This window comes from Ambystoma mexicanum, chromosome 1p, assembly GCF_040938575.1.
Source record: "Ambystoma mexicanum isolate Mex_15411 chromosome 1p, UKY_AmexF1_1, whole genome shotgun sequence".
Lineage (NCBI taxonomy): Eukaryota > Metazoa > Chordata > Amphibia > Caudata > Ambystomatidae > Ambystoma > Ambystoma mexicanum.
In genome coordinates this window covers 769,754,946-769,775,920 of record NC_090921.1, presented here as the reverse complement: position 1 = coordinate 769,775,920, position 20,975 = coordinate 769,754,946, and the positions used below count along the sequence as shown (strand labels likewise).

Below are 20,975 nucleotides of genomic sequence, written 5' to 3'. Positions count from 1 at the left end.
GACAATGGGCAATTACCGGGGCATTCCAGCCCCGGCGGACCCGGTAATTGCCCATTGCCGGGTGCAGGTAATTTTTACTCCCCATTCCCATTTGAGTCCCAATGGACTCAATAGGAATGGGGAGGTCGAATGCACCGGTGCATCCGTCGAGTTCTGCTTGCGGGTGCCGCTCCGCCCGCCAGGTTAGGCGGGCTGAAAGGCTCCCGCAAGCAGAACTCGTAGTTTGCCGGTCCGGTAACAAAGGTACCGGCAAGCTTACCGGTACCGTTGTTAACAGACCAGCAAACTTGTAATGAGGCCCATTGTGTCACAAACCCTAAAGACTTGTAGGGCACCAGCAGTCTACCAGCAACTTCACAAAAACAAACAATATGTGTGTATGGAAACTGTGTTTTATTTACTCTGGTGCAGTCACATCAAAGATTCATATTTATATTAACAAAATGGAAAATGTGTTCACATGTACAATAATATAAAAGACAGTGACATGAACATTGCACAGCATGAGGCCGATTTTTTGACACCAGGGATACCCACATGGTTTTGAGACTGCCTTTGAGAACCCCTCTGAAGTTGGAAAAGGCAGCACATGCTTTACTGTCTATGAAGCAGGAATCCACATCGAGTATGTCAAACCACTTTGTCCAAATACCAGTTTTCAACCCAAGATCTGAAAGAAAGTTTCAAGCAAGCATTGTGATCTGTTCAAAGACATCACGAGACAAGCTGCTTTGTTTGAAAAGATGGAGCTATAATGCCCAGATTGAGGAAAAAGCAGAACTCGGCCAAGTTAAATATGGACATGGGATTTTCCTTCTGAGGTTCTGCTCTCCAGCGTAATGCTGAAATTGCCCTTTAAACAATTTGTATGCGATAAAGAGCAGAAATTGTTTTATGATTAATCCACAGTACCTCATTTGTTGCCTCAGAAAATGTGCACTTCATGCAAACAGCAGAATTTCACTTTAAAGCAGCAGTTAAAAAAATTATACCTAGGAATTTGCAGATTTTAGATTTTAAAAAAAATCTGAAATCAGACGTGACCAGGCCTTCTACAAGAGTATGCGGAATGGACAGGAGAATATTTGGTTGCAATTTGGTTGCTCAAAGGAAGCATTTTGTTCTTCCACAACAGAAAATCAAGCAGAAGACCTTAGGCTGGCACTAGGACAGGATATAGGCCTGCACACAACAAAATAATTGCCCACAATCTCAAACGGCAGTGGGTTAGTACTTAAAAACAGTTTGTAACGAAAAATAATAAAGGTGCATTGTTGGTCAAATGTGTTGCAAATAGTGCATTTTAAAGCACATTTGATCAGTAACATTGGTCAAAACGACAAGCTGCACAGTGCAGTAACTAGTAAGGACATGACGCCAGCCTAGACAGCATCTGCAAAAAAGACCGGAACGATAACTTGACAGCATCTGGTTGTTAAACAACGTGTCATGTGAAAGTATTCTCATACTGCAGTTTCAGTGCTATGGGTGGGACTCGTGTGTGAGAAAGGCTCTCAACATCATGCTACAACAACGACAGAGCTGTGAAAACATCACATCCCAACCTTCTAAGAAGCAAAGGTCCGGTAAGGGGGATACGTATTTCAGAGCATTTCATCGGCAGGTGACAGGCTAGCCAGCTCTTCCAAAGCTGAATCACATTCCCCTTGTTATTTTAGCTGTAAACATTTCAGTTTTTAAGAGAGTGGACCATTCCTCCATCGTGCTTCAGTAAAGCACATCAACCTCTCCTCGTTTAAACACCATGGGCCCGATTCAGAGTTTGATAGTGTTAAAACATCCAGTATTTTTGAATACTCAGCATTTTACTACTCGCATGTGTCGGCCTGCTTTTACGAGGCAAACACCTTCACACAAAAGCAGTACGGCATACAGTATTTACCACCTGCACAGTAATTACCAGGACCGATAAGAGTCCTATTGGACTCCAAAATGGGGAATCACAGAAAGATCTGTATAACTTTGGAGTCATGCAGACCGTTGCAGGCACCCTTTAATAACAGCATGCAGTAACGGTAGAAGAGTTGGGCGGTTTTACTATTGGTAATACTGCAGAACCCTTACTGAGACCTCAACTATCTTGATTGTTACGTATATCTCTTGTGCTTTTTACAGCACACACCTTGTAAACATCTGAAGGTAGTCTACTTAACCTGCAAATCTCTATGGCCCAGAACCCCCCAAATGGATTCGTTCTGGGTCTCCCTATAGAGATTGTTATTGGTCATCCTAGCTCAGTCATATCATGAAAGAGGTGAACCGTAGTAGCATTGGATAAGTGATACATTTGTGAGCAGTAATGAAGTGTTACTCACTGGAGTGACTAACGTACTCCTAGTCCCCTTTCCTCCATCCTGTACGAGCGTCCCTCACGAGGTACGGGAACTGAACTTTTTTCCCACCAGAAAAATACATTTTGCCTTTAAATTTACTGGTGACCGGGGGCACGGGCTCCCTTAACCCTGCTCACCAGTGCCACACGTCAGTCCCCTTTTGACGCGTCGGCTGTATTACACTTGAACAACCTCACTGGTCTTATTATAGGAGGATGGATGGTGGGACGTATGGTGGAAAGAGGACTATGGACTAGGAGTACGTTAGTCACTCTGGTAACACTTAATTACTCCCATGTCCGGTCCCCTTTCCTCCATCCTGTATGGGCGATTACAACTGACACAACGCCCTGGGGAGGAGCCTGACCCTCTAGGCAAATAGATTACGCAGCCCCGCTTGGCCAAATGCTGCATCTGCCTTCGCACTGGTATCCAAGCAGTAGTGTATGCAAAAGGCCAAAGGGGTGGCCCATGTTGCCGCCCTGCTGATAACCTGCCAGGGAACGTGGCGCTGGAATGAGACTGCAGTCATCTTGGCTCTTACCGCATGTGCATGCATGCCCTGCAGCGGATCCTTACGTTGCATCTTGTATGCCTCCTGGATCGCTGCTGTCATCCATCAATCTATGGATGTTTTGGAGGCTTGCTGCCCAGGCCTGGAGTCTTGCGGATGCCTTTCGTTCTGTCCAGATGGATTTTCAACGCTCTCCTGACATCCAGACAGTGGAGCATTTTCTCTGCATCTTCCTTGGGGTCTGAGAAGAATGTGGGGAGCACAATCTCCTCGTTGATATGAAAGGATGACACCACCGTTGGAAGGAACTTGGGGTGCGTGTGAAGCACAACCATGTCCTTGTGGAATCTAGTGTATGGCTCTGAGGCGACTAACGCCTGGATCTCACTCACTCTGCGAGCTGACCTAAGACCAACCAGAAGGGCTGTCTTCAGAGTGACCAACTTAATGTCTGCTGTGGCCATGGGTTTGAACGGTTTGTGGGCTACAACACTTAGCACCACGTTGAGGTCCCAAACGGGATGCAGGCGTTTGACCGGGGGATACAGCCTGGTCAGGGCCTACAGGATTGGCCTAAGATAGGATAAGGGAGTCGGAGTTCCTGTATGTGCCAATAGTGGCCAGGTATGTCCGGCAGGTATCCACCTGGACACCCGACCTGGAGAGATGGGCCGAGAATGTTAAGACTTGGTCAAGGTGCAGGTCAGTGGATTCACCCCATTTTCCTTAGCCCAAAACCAAAATCTCATCCATTTGCTTTTGTACTGCTTGCGCGTAGCCTGACTTCTGGCACTTTGAATGTGTCCAGATTGTTGCTAGACAACTGAAGGTTATGGAGCGTTAGCTGCTCAGGAACCAGGCCGCTAGGGCTAGCCTCTCCGGGGAGGGGTGTAGCACTGCACCTCCATTCTGTATAGTAGAGGGCCCTTTCCGAGGGGAAGCACCATCTCCAGCTGGGATGACAGCTGCCGCAGGTCCGAGAACCATGGTTGTGCCGGCCAGCGAGGCGCTATGAGGATTATCTTCAAGTTACTGGAGTTCCTGCTCACTACCTTGTGCACCAGCGCTGTGGGTGGGAATGGATGTGCTCAAATCCCATCCCAGGGTATCTGGAGTGCGTCCCCTAGAGAGTTGCATCCCCTTTCCTCCCAGGACGCGTATCGCTGACACGTCCGGTTGTTTACTGTCGCAAATAGGTCTGTGGTGGTCTGGCCCAATCTGCTGAACACTTTCTGGAGGACCCATTCAGCTGCCACTCGTAACTGTCAGCAGCCAGGCAACTGAGTCTATCTGTTTCCAGGTTGGATTCTCCCAGGAGGTGAACCATTGAGATCCACACCTCCTGACTGATCGCGCATTCCCAGATGTCCAGGGTCAACAAGCACAGCTGCGGGGATGTGGGGTCCCCGTTTGTTGATATAGTACATGCAGGTCGTGATGTCTGTCTGAATGTCCACAGACCTACCCTTGATGGCCGGGAGAAAGGACTTGAGGGCCAACCAGACCTCCATAAGTTCCAGCCAGTTCATGTAATTCTGCCGGTCGGACTGGGTCCAGAGTCCTTGAACCGAGTGCGTTCCTAGAGTGACTCCCCAACCATATAGGGAGGAGTCCATGGTAATAGTGTACTCTATGGGGAGTGGATAGAACAGTCTTCTCCTACTGCTGCCACCATTTGAGATTGTAGTCCAGATGTGGGGGGATGGAGACCCGGGCCCCCTGATGGCCCGGCTCCTGATTCCAGGAATCCGCAAAATGCAACTGAAGCCTCCTCATGCGGAGTATGGTGTACGGGACCACCAGGAGGCATGCTGCCAGAATGCCCAGAGGGTGTTAATACCACCAGGCCGTGGTGATTGACCTGCTGCGGAAATGTGAGATGGCAGTCCGAATCGCTGCAACTTTGTCCCCCGCGGGAAATACCCTCTGCTGCTGTGTGTCCTACAACAGGCCCAGAAACACTAGCGTCTGTGTAGGATTGAGCTGGGATTTCTGGTAGTTGATTGAAAACCCCTGGTCGCATAGGGTGGAGATGAGCCTGCCTGCTGAGGCTCAAACCTGCTCCAGAGACGAGGCCCTGACTAACCAGTCGTCGAGGTACGGATAGGCATGCAGCCCCTCGAACCTGAGGAGAGCTACTACCGCATTCAAGAGCCCCATGAAGACTCTCTGAGCTGAATTTAACCCAAAGGGCAGAACCTTGTACTGGAAATGCAGGCCCATGACCCGGAACCTGAGGAAGGTCCGGTTAGCCTGCCCAATAGGAACGTGAAGATACGTATCCTTCAGGTCCACGGAGCACATCCAGTCTCCCGCACACAGTGTCTCAGCTATGAGCGCTGGTGTCACCATCTTGAACGTCTGCAGAGGTAGGTAAAGATTCAGGGAAGACAAATCCAAGGCCACTCGCAGGCCTGCCTGGTTCTTCTTTTGAATAGCAAATATGCAGGAGTAAAAGCCCTGCCCCTGCTGGGGCTGGGGGGACCTCCTCTACAGTTTTGCTCTCTACAAGGGAGCAAAACTCTGCTAGGAGTGATGGAGTACCGATCTATGGGAGAGGGGGAGAACTCGGGAGATGAGACGGAAGAGGTAACCAGAAGCCCCAGCACACAACTGAGATGACCAATGCGTCCGCGAACTTCACCTGCCAAGCCTGACTGTGCAGGGCCAGCCTGCCCCCGACTGGGGTGGAGTGGCCCTGAAAAGATTTGTCATAGTTTCTTCTGGTCAGAGGCTGCTGATTGGGAAGGGAACTGAAAGAACCCCATATTTGAGGCTTTGCTGTGTTTTTCGTCTGTGCTTACAGGGAGACCTGTCAGCCTGCCTGGCTTTGCGGTCCTGGAACCAGCGGAAACCGCCAACAGATCGCCCCTTGTCTGAGCCAGACTGTGAGAAAGGCTTCCCTGCTGCCTTGGTAAGAATCGCCAGCGACTTGGCTGTCTGAGAGCTGCTCTTCTTCTTGTCCAGCTCTTCATCAGTTGTGGAGTGGAACAGATCACCCCCTTTGAAGGGAAGGTCCAGGATTCTATCCTGGACATCCGTGTTGAACCTGGCAGCTTTTAGCCAGGCAGTGCGCCTCATGTCTTTTGCCAGGGCTATGTTAGCTTTGTCGATGTGACCTACCGTGGCCCCTATAATGTCATGTGCCACGAGTTTCACCTCAGGTAGACCTGCTTGTCCTTAGAGATGTCAGGTAGGAAGTCTGCGATTTCCCTCCACAGACATTGATTAGCCGCAGCCAGGATGGTGTCTCAGTTGGCCTGCCCGAGGTGTAGACCAGGGTAGACCTTCTTGCCGAATGATTCAAGGGTCTTTTCTTCCTTGTTCAAGAGGGCTGCCATGGCAGTACTAGATGAGGACGCCTGTGGCTTGGCATACATGGATGCTGCAGCGATAACTGATGAGAGGTTGTGGGTGTGTCGAAAGTAGCATGCTGTTCCCCTTGGCCTACCTGAACTTAGCATCCAGCTTTTTGTGAATGGGTTGTGTGAAGTGTGGCTTGAGCCACCCCTTCTTGGCCAACGCCTGCACACCCTTCTCTAAGGGGATGCCAGACTTCGCCTCAGCCCTGATGCTCAGGACCTCAGCCAGAATTCCGGCCTCAGGAAGCTCCTTCTGGGGCTGGGGATTCAGAAAAAAAACAATCCTGTCATGGAAGAGGAAGGTGTGTCCTGCTTATCCTCGTCTGCCAAGGGGAGGGGTGGTGACGCAAGCCTCCTTTGAAGGTGCTTTCGGTGTGGGGATTTGCACCTGCAACAGGCCTGTTGGAGCCTCAGGAACAGGCTGCTGCGGAGCTGGGAGCATGGGCTGTGTTGCGGTGGGCGGCGCGGGCAGAGCCGTGGGCAACATGTCCTTGATAATGCCCCTAAGAAAGGAGCCCATTTGTGGAGACCACATGAGAGACATGAATTTGTGGAAAAACCTGTCTTCACAGGTGGGCTGAGTGCGATCCTGCGCCAGAGGCGAACATGCTTGCTGCCTCCCCAGACCTGGTCCGTACATGGTGTCACTGTACCTGGAACCAGAGATGTTGGGGTATGACGTGGTCCAAGTGACGGGCGTCATTGGTACCCAGTCTGCCCTTGGAGTAAAACTTCTCCTCTGTTGATCGCCTGGCTGGCGGGCCTCCGGACCTGCCTGTGTGGGTTCCCGCCTTTGCGGATCAGGAGTGGTGGCCATCTTGTCTCGTGCCGCCTCCATTTTGTCTGTGCCTTGGGCATGTGGAACTGTAGCTGGCGTGTTCCTGGACTCGGCCTGCATGCCGGTCTGCACTGGCTCTGCCCCGCCCTGCACCTCAGGTGTACACCCGGTAGCCTGTTTGCCCTCGTCCTCCCTGCCAGTAGTCCTGGCCATGCATATAGGCGCCCCCTCGAGTAAGGACCCGGTATAAGGACAAGGCCCCTCGGGAAGAGTCCCGGTAGTGGTAGAGCTCACAGGCCCCTTGGCTGTGAAACCGGTAGGGCCCTTGCAACCCTTGGCCATGAGGCCGGTAGCTGCCTGAGCCTCAGTGCTCCCTGAGCAGGTGCGAGGGTCGGATCGACCCCTCCCGCCAGAGGGCTTCCCCTGGAAGGAGTCGCCTCTGCGGGGTGCTTTGGAAAATAAGGCACCTACCTTCTTTGTCTTCCTCTGGACGTAGTCCTTGATGTTCTGTGGAAGAGTCTTGTTGAACAGCTCTCTCCAAAGCACAAGCCAGTGTTTAAACGGCCTGGGCATGAGAGAGTTACACGCGGAGCACCCGTCCCATCTGTGGTCTTCCCCAAGGCACCGGAGAAAGAGTGCTGGCGGATCTGCTGTGGGGAAAGAACTGTTGCACAAAGGGCACCTGCTAAAGCTTGTCTAACCCGACATGTGCCAGGGACAAACTAGGGCACCGGTGGACGGTGTTCCCAAATCTGCAAAAGAAAAAAAAAAAGATTTGGGGGAAAACACGTGGAATTACAAGGCTTGAGGCCTCACCCAGGAGCACTGGTGGTAGCGGTCCATTCCCGTTGATGCAGAAAAGGAGACTGAGGTGTGGCACCGGTGGGCAGTGTTAAGGGAGCCCATGCTCCTAGGGCCGCCCACCCTTCGCCAGTAAATCTAAAGGGGAAAAGTATTTTTCTGGTGGAAAAAAGGTTCAGGTCCAGTCTCTCGCGAGGACGCTCAGACTGGATGGAGGAAAGGGGACAGGAGTGAGATGGAAATGGTGGTGCAGCAATGAGGGAAATGTGTCCATGAGTCAACATTTTCAGGTATTAAAAACTCACTTGAACAACCACATGAAGCTAAAGCCACCAACTCAAGTATTTTAGAATCACTGTTTTCAAGGTCCAGGTACCTGGAGAATTCATACTTTGAATGCATCAGACGAGTTCCCGCACAGTTTACCCATGTGAAATGTCGCATCAGATATCTGTTGTACAACATTCTATAGTACTGGCAGGAGCTAAACCAGAGAAGAGTTTAGAAATGTAAAATAAGTTCCATTTACTTTGGGACACTGCAATATTGCAGCTCTGAAGGAGTCTGACGCAGACTGTACCTGTCAAATATTCTGATTCTAGAGAGTCAAACATAAAATAATATTATGCTACTATTTATTTAGCTTTCTAACAAAGCTTTTTCCATATGATTTTATTAGCCCAGGACCAAACTATGTAACAGCGGCAGCAGGTGGGGCTGGCTTGCCTTGCTAGAACAATATTCCACCGATGAGCAACCATTCTGTCTGGGCAGCAATGTAGTTTGGACTTGGTACTTCATCTGCCAACCTGTAATAGGCTCTGGCTTGGTACCATAAGTGTGCATTACTGCAGTTAATACTTAGTTTGCACCTTGGGAGACATACTTGGCATCTATACAAAGACTTGTTAGTCTTACTCAGCTGTGCCATGTCTTTGTGCAGTCTTACTGACTGACCACAGTGATATCTGTACTTGGCCATCCATCTTTATATGAGGGTATTAGTTGGCATGTTTGGATTGGCAGGTTTGTCACACATCTGCACCACTTTTATACAGATTCACTGCACCGAGTTGGAACCATGGCAGACAATCTGCTTCATGCATGTCCTCATTCTATGCAAGGAATCTGCATGTGTTTACGCTTGTATCAATAATCTGAGGCAAGCAGAGTGACAGGGATCCTTATCGACTAGCTGATTTTCAGCATATGCCAAGAGCAGGGAGAATCCATATGAATGCTTTGAAACGGTAGTTATCGTTTTTTCCATGTCGACCACTATTAACGATTTCTGCTGTGTGCTCATGTGTGCACAGCAGCAATCGGGCCACATTTTTTGCATGGGGTGTAAACAGGCACAGGAAAACAGGGGATTCCTGTGCCTGTTAACACCCATGCAGACAATGACAAGACTCTGGTGGAGAGGCACTACAGAGGTGACAGATATGTCTAGGCACTCTTTGCCATATTCTCTGCCTCAAAGAAAATTAAATTCTGAAAGTCACGTGTTTCCCTGGTCCCACCTCAGGAGCCAAGTACTATGTAAAATGTTTCCAGCCACTTCCTCCATCCAACCCTATGGTTTCTCTGCTGGTTCTGAGTGTTTGGATCATACATCTGGCTTTCAGCCATCTACTTCCAACTCGAGTAAGCGAGCATGAGGCCACTAAAGAAAATGCAGCAGTATATATGCAGCACTGTATCCTGGGCTAGTGTGGGTGTCCCCAAGCCACCCAAACAGTGTCAGTTATTGGGAAAAGTAATGCTAGGTCACTCCCAAGGCTGCCACTAGCGGGAGAATCAGATTACCCTACAAGCACTAATGCATGCCCTATTTAGTCATTAGAGAGGTTTTGAAGGTGCAAAATATCACTTTGATTAGAGTCCCATATATCCTTGCACCAAAACACTGCAGCAAGTATTTCTAAATTGAAGACACTAGTGGCTTCATTTTGTAGGTTAGTTGACAGTTACTGTCGAGCAAAACTCCATCCCCTCAGAGTTCTTCCTGGTAATTGCTTCACAGGGGGTGCAGGTGAAACAAAAGAGAATTAGCACTCATAAGAGTGTCTTTGGATCCCTTGAAATTGCCAGGATCTCCTTTTTGCTGGGTCTGTACTGACGATTCCTAATAAGGGTGAAACTAGGTATGTAGTTGTCTGGCAGCCTTCTGAAAGGTCTGTCTTGGGTTGATAGAGCTATGTATAAAGTAGCACAGCCCTGTAAAACAAAGACAATTTTCTGGAGCAAAAGGCTTGCTTTGGACTAATTTGCATTCCCACAATGATGTGCTAGTGTGGCTCTGAACTGGATGTGAACTTCCAGTGATAGCTACTAGGTGACGTTGTGGCATGTGTGACTTGTCTCAAATGGATTATACTACACACATATATATGGTATACATTACTCACCATAATCGTATTTCTGATACTTGTATCTGCTTAGATTTACATGGTTTACCTAGGCCACCATCTAGTGGAAGCTGCAGAGTATTGCACATGCAATTTTTCGAAGTTCAAAAACAGACATCGACAGGGCGTGTCTGTAATACTATCCCTAGTGTGACGTACCCTGTACCCATGATACCTCACGTGTCGAGTCCCTCATATTATTTGTTTCTGACAAGAGGGAGTGTAAATTGTAAGGGTGGAGTGTAGGTAGAAACCATGAGGTGTGAATAATCTATGTTTTTCCCTGAGAACCGTAAACTCCAAGAGGGGAGGAACGGTTGGCACATGTGAATCTAAGCAGATACAAGCATCAGAAATACGATTACGGTGATTAATGTATCCCTTCTGAGGCTTGTGGATCTGCTTAGAATAGCATGCTTTGCATACATTAGCGAGCAATACTTGTAGGAGGTGGGCTATTTGAAGGTAGCGTTGCTAAAAGATGTTTCAGCACTGCTTGTCCCACCTGTTTATCACCCTTGGAATGTGTGTTTAGACAGTAATGTTGGGTGAAGGCGTGTACTGAACTGCCTTGCAAATGGTGTCTAGGGGTACATTTGCTATGAAGGAGTTGCTCCTGTGCCGCAATTTGAGTGTGCTATAGGCTTAACTGGCAATGTTCTCTTAGCAAGAGAATAACAGAGTTGGATGCAGTTGACAATCAATTTAGAAATAGCTGATTTAGAGATAGGGTCCCCTTCGCTTCCAGCAGCTATAGATACAAGACACAATCTGTTTTTCTGATAGGTGTAGTCTTTTGAAGGTAGAAATTGACAGCTCTACGTACATCTAATGTATGAAGGCTTTTTTCTGCTGTGTTTGTTGGGTTTTGGGAAAAAGCAGGAAGTTCACTGACCCTTCTGAGAGAGGTAATGGCTATAAGAAAAGCTGTCTTGTATGCTAGATGTTTAAGGCTGGCCTCGTTGGCTCGAAGGAGGCCCCCCATGAGTCTTGTGAGTACGATATTGAGGTCCCAGCCAGGAGTAGGATTAGAAACTGTTGGTAACACCCTCCATGAAGGCTTTAACTACCAGCAACTTCCACCACAAAACTTTGCTTTGAGATGCGGTGTAAGTGGAGAGAGCAGCTAGTTGTACTTTGAGTAAGTAAGGGTTGTAATACCCTGGTGTTACCAGCAAGCCAGGTGCCGGTAACTGTTTACGGGTCTGGCGGCTATCTGTAGGTTTGACCGGCACGGTTACCGCCGGACCCGTAATGAGGCCCAATGTTGCCATGTAATCCCCTAGTTTCAATAGTGGGATGACCTCCTGCAACATAGTCATCCTGAATTTCTGGGGCTTGACATACGTGTTTGCAGAGCAAAGGCCCAACACTGGGCGCATTGTCAGATCTTTCTTTGGAACAAGGAAGTACATTGAATAAATACCTTGATTCTCTTCCAGAAATGTCATCAGTTCGATTTCTCCCTTTTGAAACAGTATTTTGATTTCTTCTTGCAGAATTTTGAAATGTTCTGAGGACATTTTTAATACTCGAGGAGAATGGTGGTGAGGTGTTTCCAGGAATTCCACGCAGTATCCCCTGGCCACTGTGTCGAGTACCGAGCCTTCTGAATTATTCCCTCCTATTGCAAAGAGTGTTCCACGACCCACGACTGGGGATACAAGGGAGGGAATGTGAAGCGGTCCATCATTTGGCAGCAGGGGTTGCTGTGCCTCTAGAAGCTGCATCCCTGCCTCGCCCTTTTCCATGATGAAAACCTGTCTGCTGGTATTGGTAGGGCAATTGACCTGAGGACTGTAGAAGGAGGTACCAGATGTTCCAGAACCAGATTGATTAGATCTGCTGAATTCTTGCACATGAAAAGCTCAATTTTGTTTTTTGTTAAAAAAAAGGCTTGATTGAAATCTGACCCAGTGTCTTAATGGTTTCATGTTCCTTCTTTCTAGTTTCCAGCTGTTCATCCATAGCTTTATCAAAAAGGACTGCCTCCTCAATAGGCATATTAATGAGAGCCGCCTGCGTTTTTTGGCTTGAAGCCTGAGTCTCTGAGCCATGAGTGCCTCTTTAGGAGTGTTCCCTCTGCAATGACTTTTCCAGAGGTGTCAGCAGAGTCTAGAACGTTCTCTAGAATATTCTGTGACAAAGTTTTCCCCTCTGTGGCCACCTTAAGCAGGTGTGATCGTGTAGGTTCCAGCACGTAGTCTAGCTGTTTAAGAACCTCATCTCACTGGGTGCTGTTACAGCTGGCAAGCAGCAGAGTGATGTTAGCTATTCTGCTTATGAATGCACAAGAGGTAGTAATATGCTAGCCCAGTGTGTAGAGCTGTTTACAATCCTTATTCGGGGTTGCCTCGTAGGTGGAGAGTGGAACAGCAGCTCTCTTCCTGGTGGTAGTGACTACTAGAGAATCTGGCTTAACATGTCCTCTGATATAGAGAGGATTGGATGGCGATGGCTCAAAGATCTTTTCCACCCTTGGGTTGACTGCCCTAGTGAGTAAGAGGGGGGGGTCGACAGATGATGGAGAGACCCTCTTCTTGATGGATTCTACTAGAGGAATAGCCTGACTAGTGGGATTTTTCTCATTGAGAATGTCCTCAACAAAATCAGTTCCGTTAGGGGTTGTCTCGTCTGTTTGTATGCCGAAATGGTGTGCTACCATTTTTTTAGCAGGTTGTTATATAGCAGCTGGTCGGCTATGTGTGAAGTATGACCACTTTTGACTGCTGTGGCATCAATGGTGAGATCCAGGTCCTCCTGGTCTTGTAGGTAGGTATCGTTGGGATCCTGATCAGGATCATCCTGATCGATGTCCCAAATGTCCTGGTCTGTTTGATCAGATTCTAAGTCTCCCTGCTGAGAACCCTGAGAGGCCTTTTGGGGTGTGATGGTAGGGTTAGGCCCTGGGATAGTGGGTTACATAGGGCACTGGGGCTGAGTAGGTCCCATTGGCCCTGGAAGTTGTTCGACAGGTTTTTGTGGAGTAGGCAACCTGCTCATGAAGTCGACAAAGGATGATATTTTAACCATGCCTTCCTCAAACCTAGCTTGGGTCCATGTTGCAGTAAGTGCTGGTTCTGCTGGGGGGAACACCACCACATTAGACTCTGCCCTGGGGGTTTCTATTGGGCCTCCATTAGGACAGTCAGCCCTAGGGGTATCTTGTGGGCTTTCCCTTGGATGCTTTTTGTGAAGGGATGATGAGAGGTAAAGGGCCTTCCTCATAGACTTCAGAGGCACCAGGAGTCTCCTTGTGATGTTTTTCTGATGGAGAATGTGATTTGTGTCTTTTCGATGGCTGTTTCGGTGTCTCTGCCAGCTCCGTCGAACAGGGTTTATGTACGCCCGTTGCTGGAGTACCTTCATGAACGCCTTGTGGTAAGTGCGGTGGCGGAACCACAGCAGGCTTTGTCAGCAGTGAATCGGTAGGTGGAGATACGCCTACCACTGGCGTGCAGCCTTCCTTCGGCGGTTCTGCTGAGGAAAGGCCCTGGGGTGTGTGCTTTAGGGGTAGGCGTGTGAGTGCCGACGTCACCAGAGTCCTTCCTCATAGCAGTGCTCTGCGACTGCCTTTCGAAGCTGTGGACAGGCGCGTGTAAACCGGAGCATCCTCAGTTATGTCTTCGAGCTCCAAATCGGAGTCTCGGCTGCATCGGTCTTTGTGATCTGATTTGAAGATGCCCGCAGCGTTCTGCAACTCCGCCGTTATGCCGTGTGCCGCCCACCACTTTGTTCGGCACTCGTTGAGGGTTTTTGGCCTAAAAAGTGTGCTCTAAGTGATCACAGTGAAGGCAGTGGTTACACATGTGTGTCTTTCCATGGGAACTTCCGATTGCATTTGTGGCAAAATATAAACAGAGTTTGTTCCATGATGAAGTGTGGACAAAGAGGCACGAAGACAAAGGTAGTAGGTGGTGGGAATGGGGGCAGGCATTCTCAGACAGGATCAGTCCCCCCCTCCGCTCTCCCTACTGGTAGGCGGAAACCAGGTGTAGTCCAACACTTGTCTGAACAAACGTTTGTCTCGTTGTCCAGAAATCAGGTGGTGAGATGGTTCCGAAGGTCAGCCATCGAAAAGGTGCGTCAATCGGTAACCGATAGTTTAATTTAAATGGAAATAACTCCAAAGTAGCTTTTGCTATGGGACTCCGCGATACACAACTATTCACGATGGTGGAAAAAAATAATCTGAAAGACCTTGACGCGTGAGGGATCATGGGTACAGGGTACGTCACACTAGGGATATTATTACAGACATGCCCAGTCGACGTCCATTTTCGAACTTCTAAAAACGTCATGTGCAATACTCTGCAGCTTCCGCTAGATGTCGGCCTTTGCAAAGCATGCGATTCTAAGAAGATCCACAAGCCTCAGAAATATATTTATATTGCTTTAAATATTCACTAACAATCTGCTGGCTTTTCGGTTGCACAACACATGGCCTCTGATGTCTTCTAGGGGCAGAGAAGTCAAATTCCATTAACTAGCTACTAGAAAATAGCTACTGGGGATACAACGAGGACATTATGGGCCAGATTCTCAAACCTATTTTTGGTGCAAGGGAGGAGATGCGCTGATTCAGTTGTCCTTTTTCCTGTTTTTGCACAAATAAAGGGACATTTGTGGGTATTTAAAAGTGCACCCCAAATTCACAAATGGGATGCGCTTTTAAATTCCCAGATATGAGGCATACCCCCTTGTGACTGGTAGGACCAGCGCAGGGGGAGGCGCAAATCAGGACAGGGTAATTTCTGACCCTGTCATGATTTAGTGTGAAAGCTGCCATTTACATCCCCCACACAGGGATGGAAAAAAAAAAAATTCTCAAGCATTTCACAAAGATGGGTCCTTTGGTGGCCTGTCTCGGTGAAACCATAGTTGCTGGGACCCTGTCGTACATCAGTGTCAGGAGCATATGCAAGGTGGTTGGACAGTGCATCATTGGCTATTGTCCAGCCCCTCCAGAAATGGTCAGATCTCCTTTGAGAATAAGGTGACCTGAGCAATTAAGCAATGATTGCAAACGAAATGAGCGCATTCCTTGCACTTCTTTCATTTGTGCTCATTTTTGAAAGTCTGGTCCTATGAGTCTGTGAAAGGTGTGCCGGTCTGTTATTAACTGCATTGTGAGTGGGTAGGAGTCCCAAACTTTGAGACCCCTCACCTAGAACTATCTGCACCCCTTATCTGTAATTGCGCAATTACTGGTAGTCCCCATCCTGTGACCTACAGGAATACTAAGGAAAATGGTGCATACATTTGTGAGAAAAGTAAGGTGATATTCACCAAACACTTTGTGGGCCATGTATATGGCCTTACACCTCTGTTTAAGGCTACCAAAAGGCTGTAGAGAGTCCTCAAACCTGGAGTGATGCCCTCTTCTATACCTGATCAAAAGACAGGTAAACACATTTTGCAGAGGATGTTATGTTTGTATTTATTGAATGTATAGTGCTTAAATGCTTGGGGAGCAGATTACAGTTGTTTCTTCCTGGTTTCTGGGTTGCTATTCAGAGGGTTGTCATAGTGCTGTCAGGTGATAATGTATATGGCTGTTACACCTTGTTGCTCACAAAAAGACATGCTATTAATCTGGCTCTCAATTGGTCAAACTTAGATGATGCAAAGGATAGCACAGAATAAACTAGATCCCAGACGTAGGGTGCGGCCATTATAAGTTTAGCTGAAATTCCAAGACAGTCACTGAGTGGACACTAGAAGCAGAAAAAAATGACTAACTTAACCCATGGGCAGATTGGCTGTGCCAACTAGCAGGTACCAATGCGAGGCCTGCATCAGCGTAAGTAAGCATCGAGTAGCAGGTTACAGCTACAGTCTAACTAGATGTGCTTACTTAAATACCTTCAGCTATCTCTCCGCAAATACCTCCCCTCTCGAGCTCTTTGCTCCTCTAACTCCCTCAGGGTCAGTTGTTTTTCAAAGAAACGAACTGGGGGTATATCTCTGTCTTCGGCTGGGGCCTACCTCTGGAACAGCCTCCCTGCCACTCTAACACTTGAGGAGAACCATCTCCGGTTCCGGAAGCACCTCAAGACCTTCCTCTTTGCTTCTGCCTTCGCTCCCCCTCTCCCTTGCTGATCTGTTCTCTCTTGGCACCGTGCACCTGGCCACCCTCTGTTCTCCAGGCCCAGGTACCTGCTCACCCTGCCACCCTCCCGCACTGCCTCCGGGCCATCCCTTGCACTGGGGTCTGTATCTGTACCCATACAGCCCCACCTTTTTTCTTCCTGCACTTATCATACCTACCCTGTCCGCTGTCTTAAACCCAGCACTTGCCAATTGCTGGCTGCACTATCACGGTTTGTTGCCTTTATTATTTATTTATTATTATTTATCTGTTTCTCCATTGCTCCGCACTCGTGATAGAAATAAAATATCAATATCAATAGCAATACTCTCGCTCTCAGTGCCATTATTAGCCCTGGAAAAGGTCCCCCCTGTATCTGGAGCAAAGACTACAAGTACTGTTTTTATATCCTTAGAAATATAATTTAAGTGAAATCCTATGCAGGTGCAAAAACCTTTTTACTGTAAAGGAAAACTGTTTCGTAATGTAAAGGTGACGTTTAAAAGCCCATTGTACCTTCAATAAAGAGTAATGTGCTCTTTACTGTATGTGTGTTCACACACACACGTGTGCGGGCATCTGTGTGTGTATTTGTTTGTACTTTGCTGTACAGTGATGTGTAAATGTGTGTGGGATTGTCAGGGCATGTGTATGAAGCATTTTTCGTTTACATCTTTGGTATAATATTGTGTACATACTGGATAAGTTCGCATTTGAGTTATGTGGGCCTGTGTGTGCCATTTAGGAGATGGATTATAACGTCAATGTTGCTATCTTCGATCAGAGGAGACCAGAGTTCTAATCCCTGCTAATCCATTTGAGAGGCCCCCTGCAGCCGCCCTAAACCAAAAGGATGATTATGGCAAAACCACAGTCTCTGTGTGCCTCATTTGCCTTATCAAGCAAGTTTGGCAGTGCTTAGCAAAGGGCAAAGGATCACTAGTAATTCCTATATTAAGAAAACCTGGACATTTACATTTATGGAGTTATAGAAAGTTATGTGAACTACAAATTGCAGACGAACTAAAATCTCTACCAAGCCACTTGCATCCCTATTAAAGTTGAGCAAATCTAGGTTTAAAAACCATCAAGGTCTTTAATCCATGAACGATATTGCCAATTTTCACCAGTCTGCATGCCTGTTGGACATCTTGATAAACCTGCCATAGAGGATCCATATTACTCCACAGCTAATACACATGCAGTTATTTCAGTCTTCTCGCATGTTTGCAGTCCCAGTCAGGCTGAGTAAGCAGAAAGATTACACTGAGAATCTGCCTGCAGCCCCATATTGGTCATGCGCTGTCTGCCACACATTTTCCTGTACTTGAGGTTTGTTGTGACCATCTACTTATGTTTGTGTGTCTGCTCACATGCACAGTCTGTATAGCACAATTTCGGGCCTAGTGATAAGATATCTGACTTAGTAGATGGCTCAGTTAGACTTCAAGATTATTTAGGGTTGAGAGTCTATCCCTAAACACTATCTCCGACTTCAACTCTGGTAAACACTCTACCTGTTTCCCTTAGACCCACAGTCTAGGACAGTAGCAAAACTATAAACACATTTGGAGACATGAGGGAACATAGACAGCCCAACCATTGGCTTTTTCAGAGATGCAGACTGCCTGTGCTTCAAGTTATCTGAGCAGTTAGGATGGCTGTTTCAAAAAGTAACGAATGCTATTCCTGCGGGTGCTTTCTTGTGTAAAATATTGGTGGAGTAGGAACTTCAAAACCTTCCTGGCTCTTACATTTATGAGTACAAAGAAGAAAAACGGTGGGGGAAGGAGAGGGAATCTATTTTTCTCACGATTTTGTCATGTTACAAATATCTGGCAAGAGGTGTACAATACAGCAAGAGACTTTGAAGTCACTGTGCTAAACACTTGCCCCTTTATACACCATTGACTTATATGAAGCACATAAGTTACTCACTGCACATATTTCAGTACAATGTAGTTTGGGTACAGTAGCGAGACTTACACTATATTTACCGTTTGCATTTATGAACAGAGATAGAGGCTAACTAGGGATAGCTGGTGCTACAATGTTTTTGGGAGTTAGGCATGCTCACTGTGCCAAGTGGTTGTTTTCAGCTGTCCGTTTCTATGCAGGTTCTTCAAGTGCTTGGCAAAAAGGTCTCACTCACACATAAGACTCATTAGTATATGGCTAGTTGTACCTTAGCATCCAGTTGTCTTAACTGCCACTTCCATTTTTCGACTATCCTAAGTGTTGGGGTGATGGATCTCCAACAAGCGCGACACTTCCAATTATAAAAGGTGATACATTTGGGTTTATGTTCAATCAACCTGTCACAAAGTTACAAAACTAAGTGAGCATCTGATCCAAAGTAACATGTACGAGATGCAAAGAAAGAGCCTACTTTATAGTTATTTTTAGTAGAAAAAACCTCTTAATGATTGCAAGCGGGCTAGACCTTTGGGGGACAAGCTATAAACAACAGAGAACATACACCTCTATGGTTAACAAGGGACTAGCCTTGTGGGGAGAAAAAAAGTATTTATCAGTGCCAAGCCCCAGCAACAAGAGCCATATAGGGCTGCTCTTCCTACCAAGGAGAGTAGGGTTTATTAGTGTTCACAAACACCAGCCTGGCTGAGCTGCAGATTCGTTTTGGTACTTTAACCTTCACTTTGGCCTTTAGTGTAAAAAAATAAACTAGAATGATGTAACAATCAACAAAAGATGGGGTAAGTTTCGAGATTTGTTTTCAGTACCAGGTTTTGTCTTTGGATCAACGAACAAGGAAATTGAGGGTTCAGACAGCATTAGATATAGTAAGCAACAGGCACATTCTGATAACTACAAAAGAGTAAGCCTTGTAGTTGTGTTTTAAGGGATTTGCTGACGTTGAGGTGTAGCTGTTTAAGAAAGGTGTGGCAGTGGGGTTTGTTCTTTTATTCCATGTGCTCTGCCAAAACACAGAATTCTTGGCGAGTAATTTCCTTCACCACGATGGGCACTTTGCAAATCAGTTTCCATCCATTATTGGCGTTGCTCTCCATCCTAGGACTTTGAAACAATAAGGTCAGATTCCGTTTAGTCAGAAACACAGCGTGCAGCCTGTACATTGAGTTGAATGACGCTGTACCATGGCACCTCAGTATATAACTAAAGCCCAGTGTGTCACTCCATGCTCTTAGGTTACATCCTCCTATCTGGCTTCAGAACTGCCTTCTCTCCGTGACCCTTCCATGATGCAAAGAGCAGGAGCATATTACATAGTACCATTGCCCATACGGTTGGGCAGTTTGGCGGACAGCTGATTATCAGCAGGAAGCTCTGCGGGTCACTACTCGCCCCAACGTTAGTTCACAGGTCCAGGGTCGGCCATAGGCATTGTATGCAGGACCTCGTCCAAGAGCTGTAGGGCACGGTGTAAGTGCACCTCGATCCAACAGGGTGTATGCTTGATGCTCTGGCGAGGGTAATCTGGACCCCATCCCTTGACAAAGCTAAGGCGGAGAATGCATAGGCGCCTGAGGTCATCCACACCAATGCCAGCAGCTGCGGAGAGGCCTACAGGAGAACAAAAGAGAGATTGACATTCAAAGAGAGTATGGAAGACTTAACAGAAAGGTATAGTGGCTGCAGGAGGGTGTCGATAGGCTGCATATATGATGCAAGCCAGAGGCAGAGTACACAGAAGGCTGGATTGCGACACACAGAGTGAGAGAGACAGAATGCAAGATAGAGTGATAGTGCATGGAAGACTGCATACCTATCTGAAGTGAGTAAGAGCAGATGTAAAGTTGCATATACAATCTGAGAAAGTCAGAGAGCACACACTGCTGCATAGAACATGAATTAAAACTAGCACAGAAGGCGGCACAGGCAATGACAGGGAGAGATATCACAGAAGGCTTCGTGTTAGAAAGAGAGTGGTGGGGTGAGAGCAAAGAAGGCTGTACAGCCAGTGAGTAAACACTAAAGGATTATGTGATGGTGAGAGAGCACAGACGGCTGCATGGAAAATGAGAGCGAGAGAGAGCACGGAAGGATGCATGGGAATGCTTTTGAGTAAATGATGTTACCCCAACCCAATATTGTGATGTACTTTACTTATTTTAACAGTACTGTGTGCAAACGCAGGGAAAAGAAGCGAACAAGTGAGAAAGGGAGCACGGGTGGTTAGAAACATGTAAGGATTGTGGTAAAATATCAAAAGTGGGGGCATTTTTACATGGCTGGGCTTAGACTGTAGGTTTAAGAATAGGTAGACCAGATTGAGAGTGTAAGAATGACACGCCTGAAGTTGATGGTGCAATAGGGAACTGTAATGAGATGTGTAACAGGGAGCAGGGCTGAGGCTGGTGTGTACTAAGGGACAGAATTTAGACTGGAGGGTCAGAAGGGGCTGGACAGAGACAAAATGTAAGAGGGGAAGCATACTAGGACAGGTAAGAATGGGGGGCAGACTTGTGGGTGGCCATATATGAAGATGCAGAACTGAGTTTGGGAGCATAACAGGAGGCAGTGTGGAGGTTGAAGATGTAGGAAGTTTGGTGAATTGCAGTGCCGCGATTCACACAAGAGCCTTACCCAGGACTACCTGCCGGTGGTAGTGACCCTACCTACGAGAGCAGGATGGCGGAAGCAGTGGCAGAGCACACGACGCATGGAGGAACGGATGGGCA

At 47.4% G+C, this 20,975-nt stretch overlaps 1 protein-coding gene across 2 annotated transcripts in view; it reads right to left on the bottom strand.

The window, feature by feature from the left end:
• Positions 1 to 374: 374 nt before the first annotated feature.
• Positions 375 to 20,975, bottom strand: part of LOC138580545 (mothers against decapentaplegic homolog 4-like) — an 880,676-nt gene continuing 860,075 nt past the window's right edge. For both annotated transcript variants that reach the window (XM_069651176.1, XM_069651183.1), the window contains exon 12: positions 375 to 19,857. In XM_069651176.1, the coding sequence (XP_069507277.1) occupies positions 19,646 to 19,857 (212 nt within the window). In that variant the 3' untranslated portion in view covers positions 375 to 19,645. The remainder of the gene's footprint in view (positions 19,858 to 20,975) is intronic.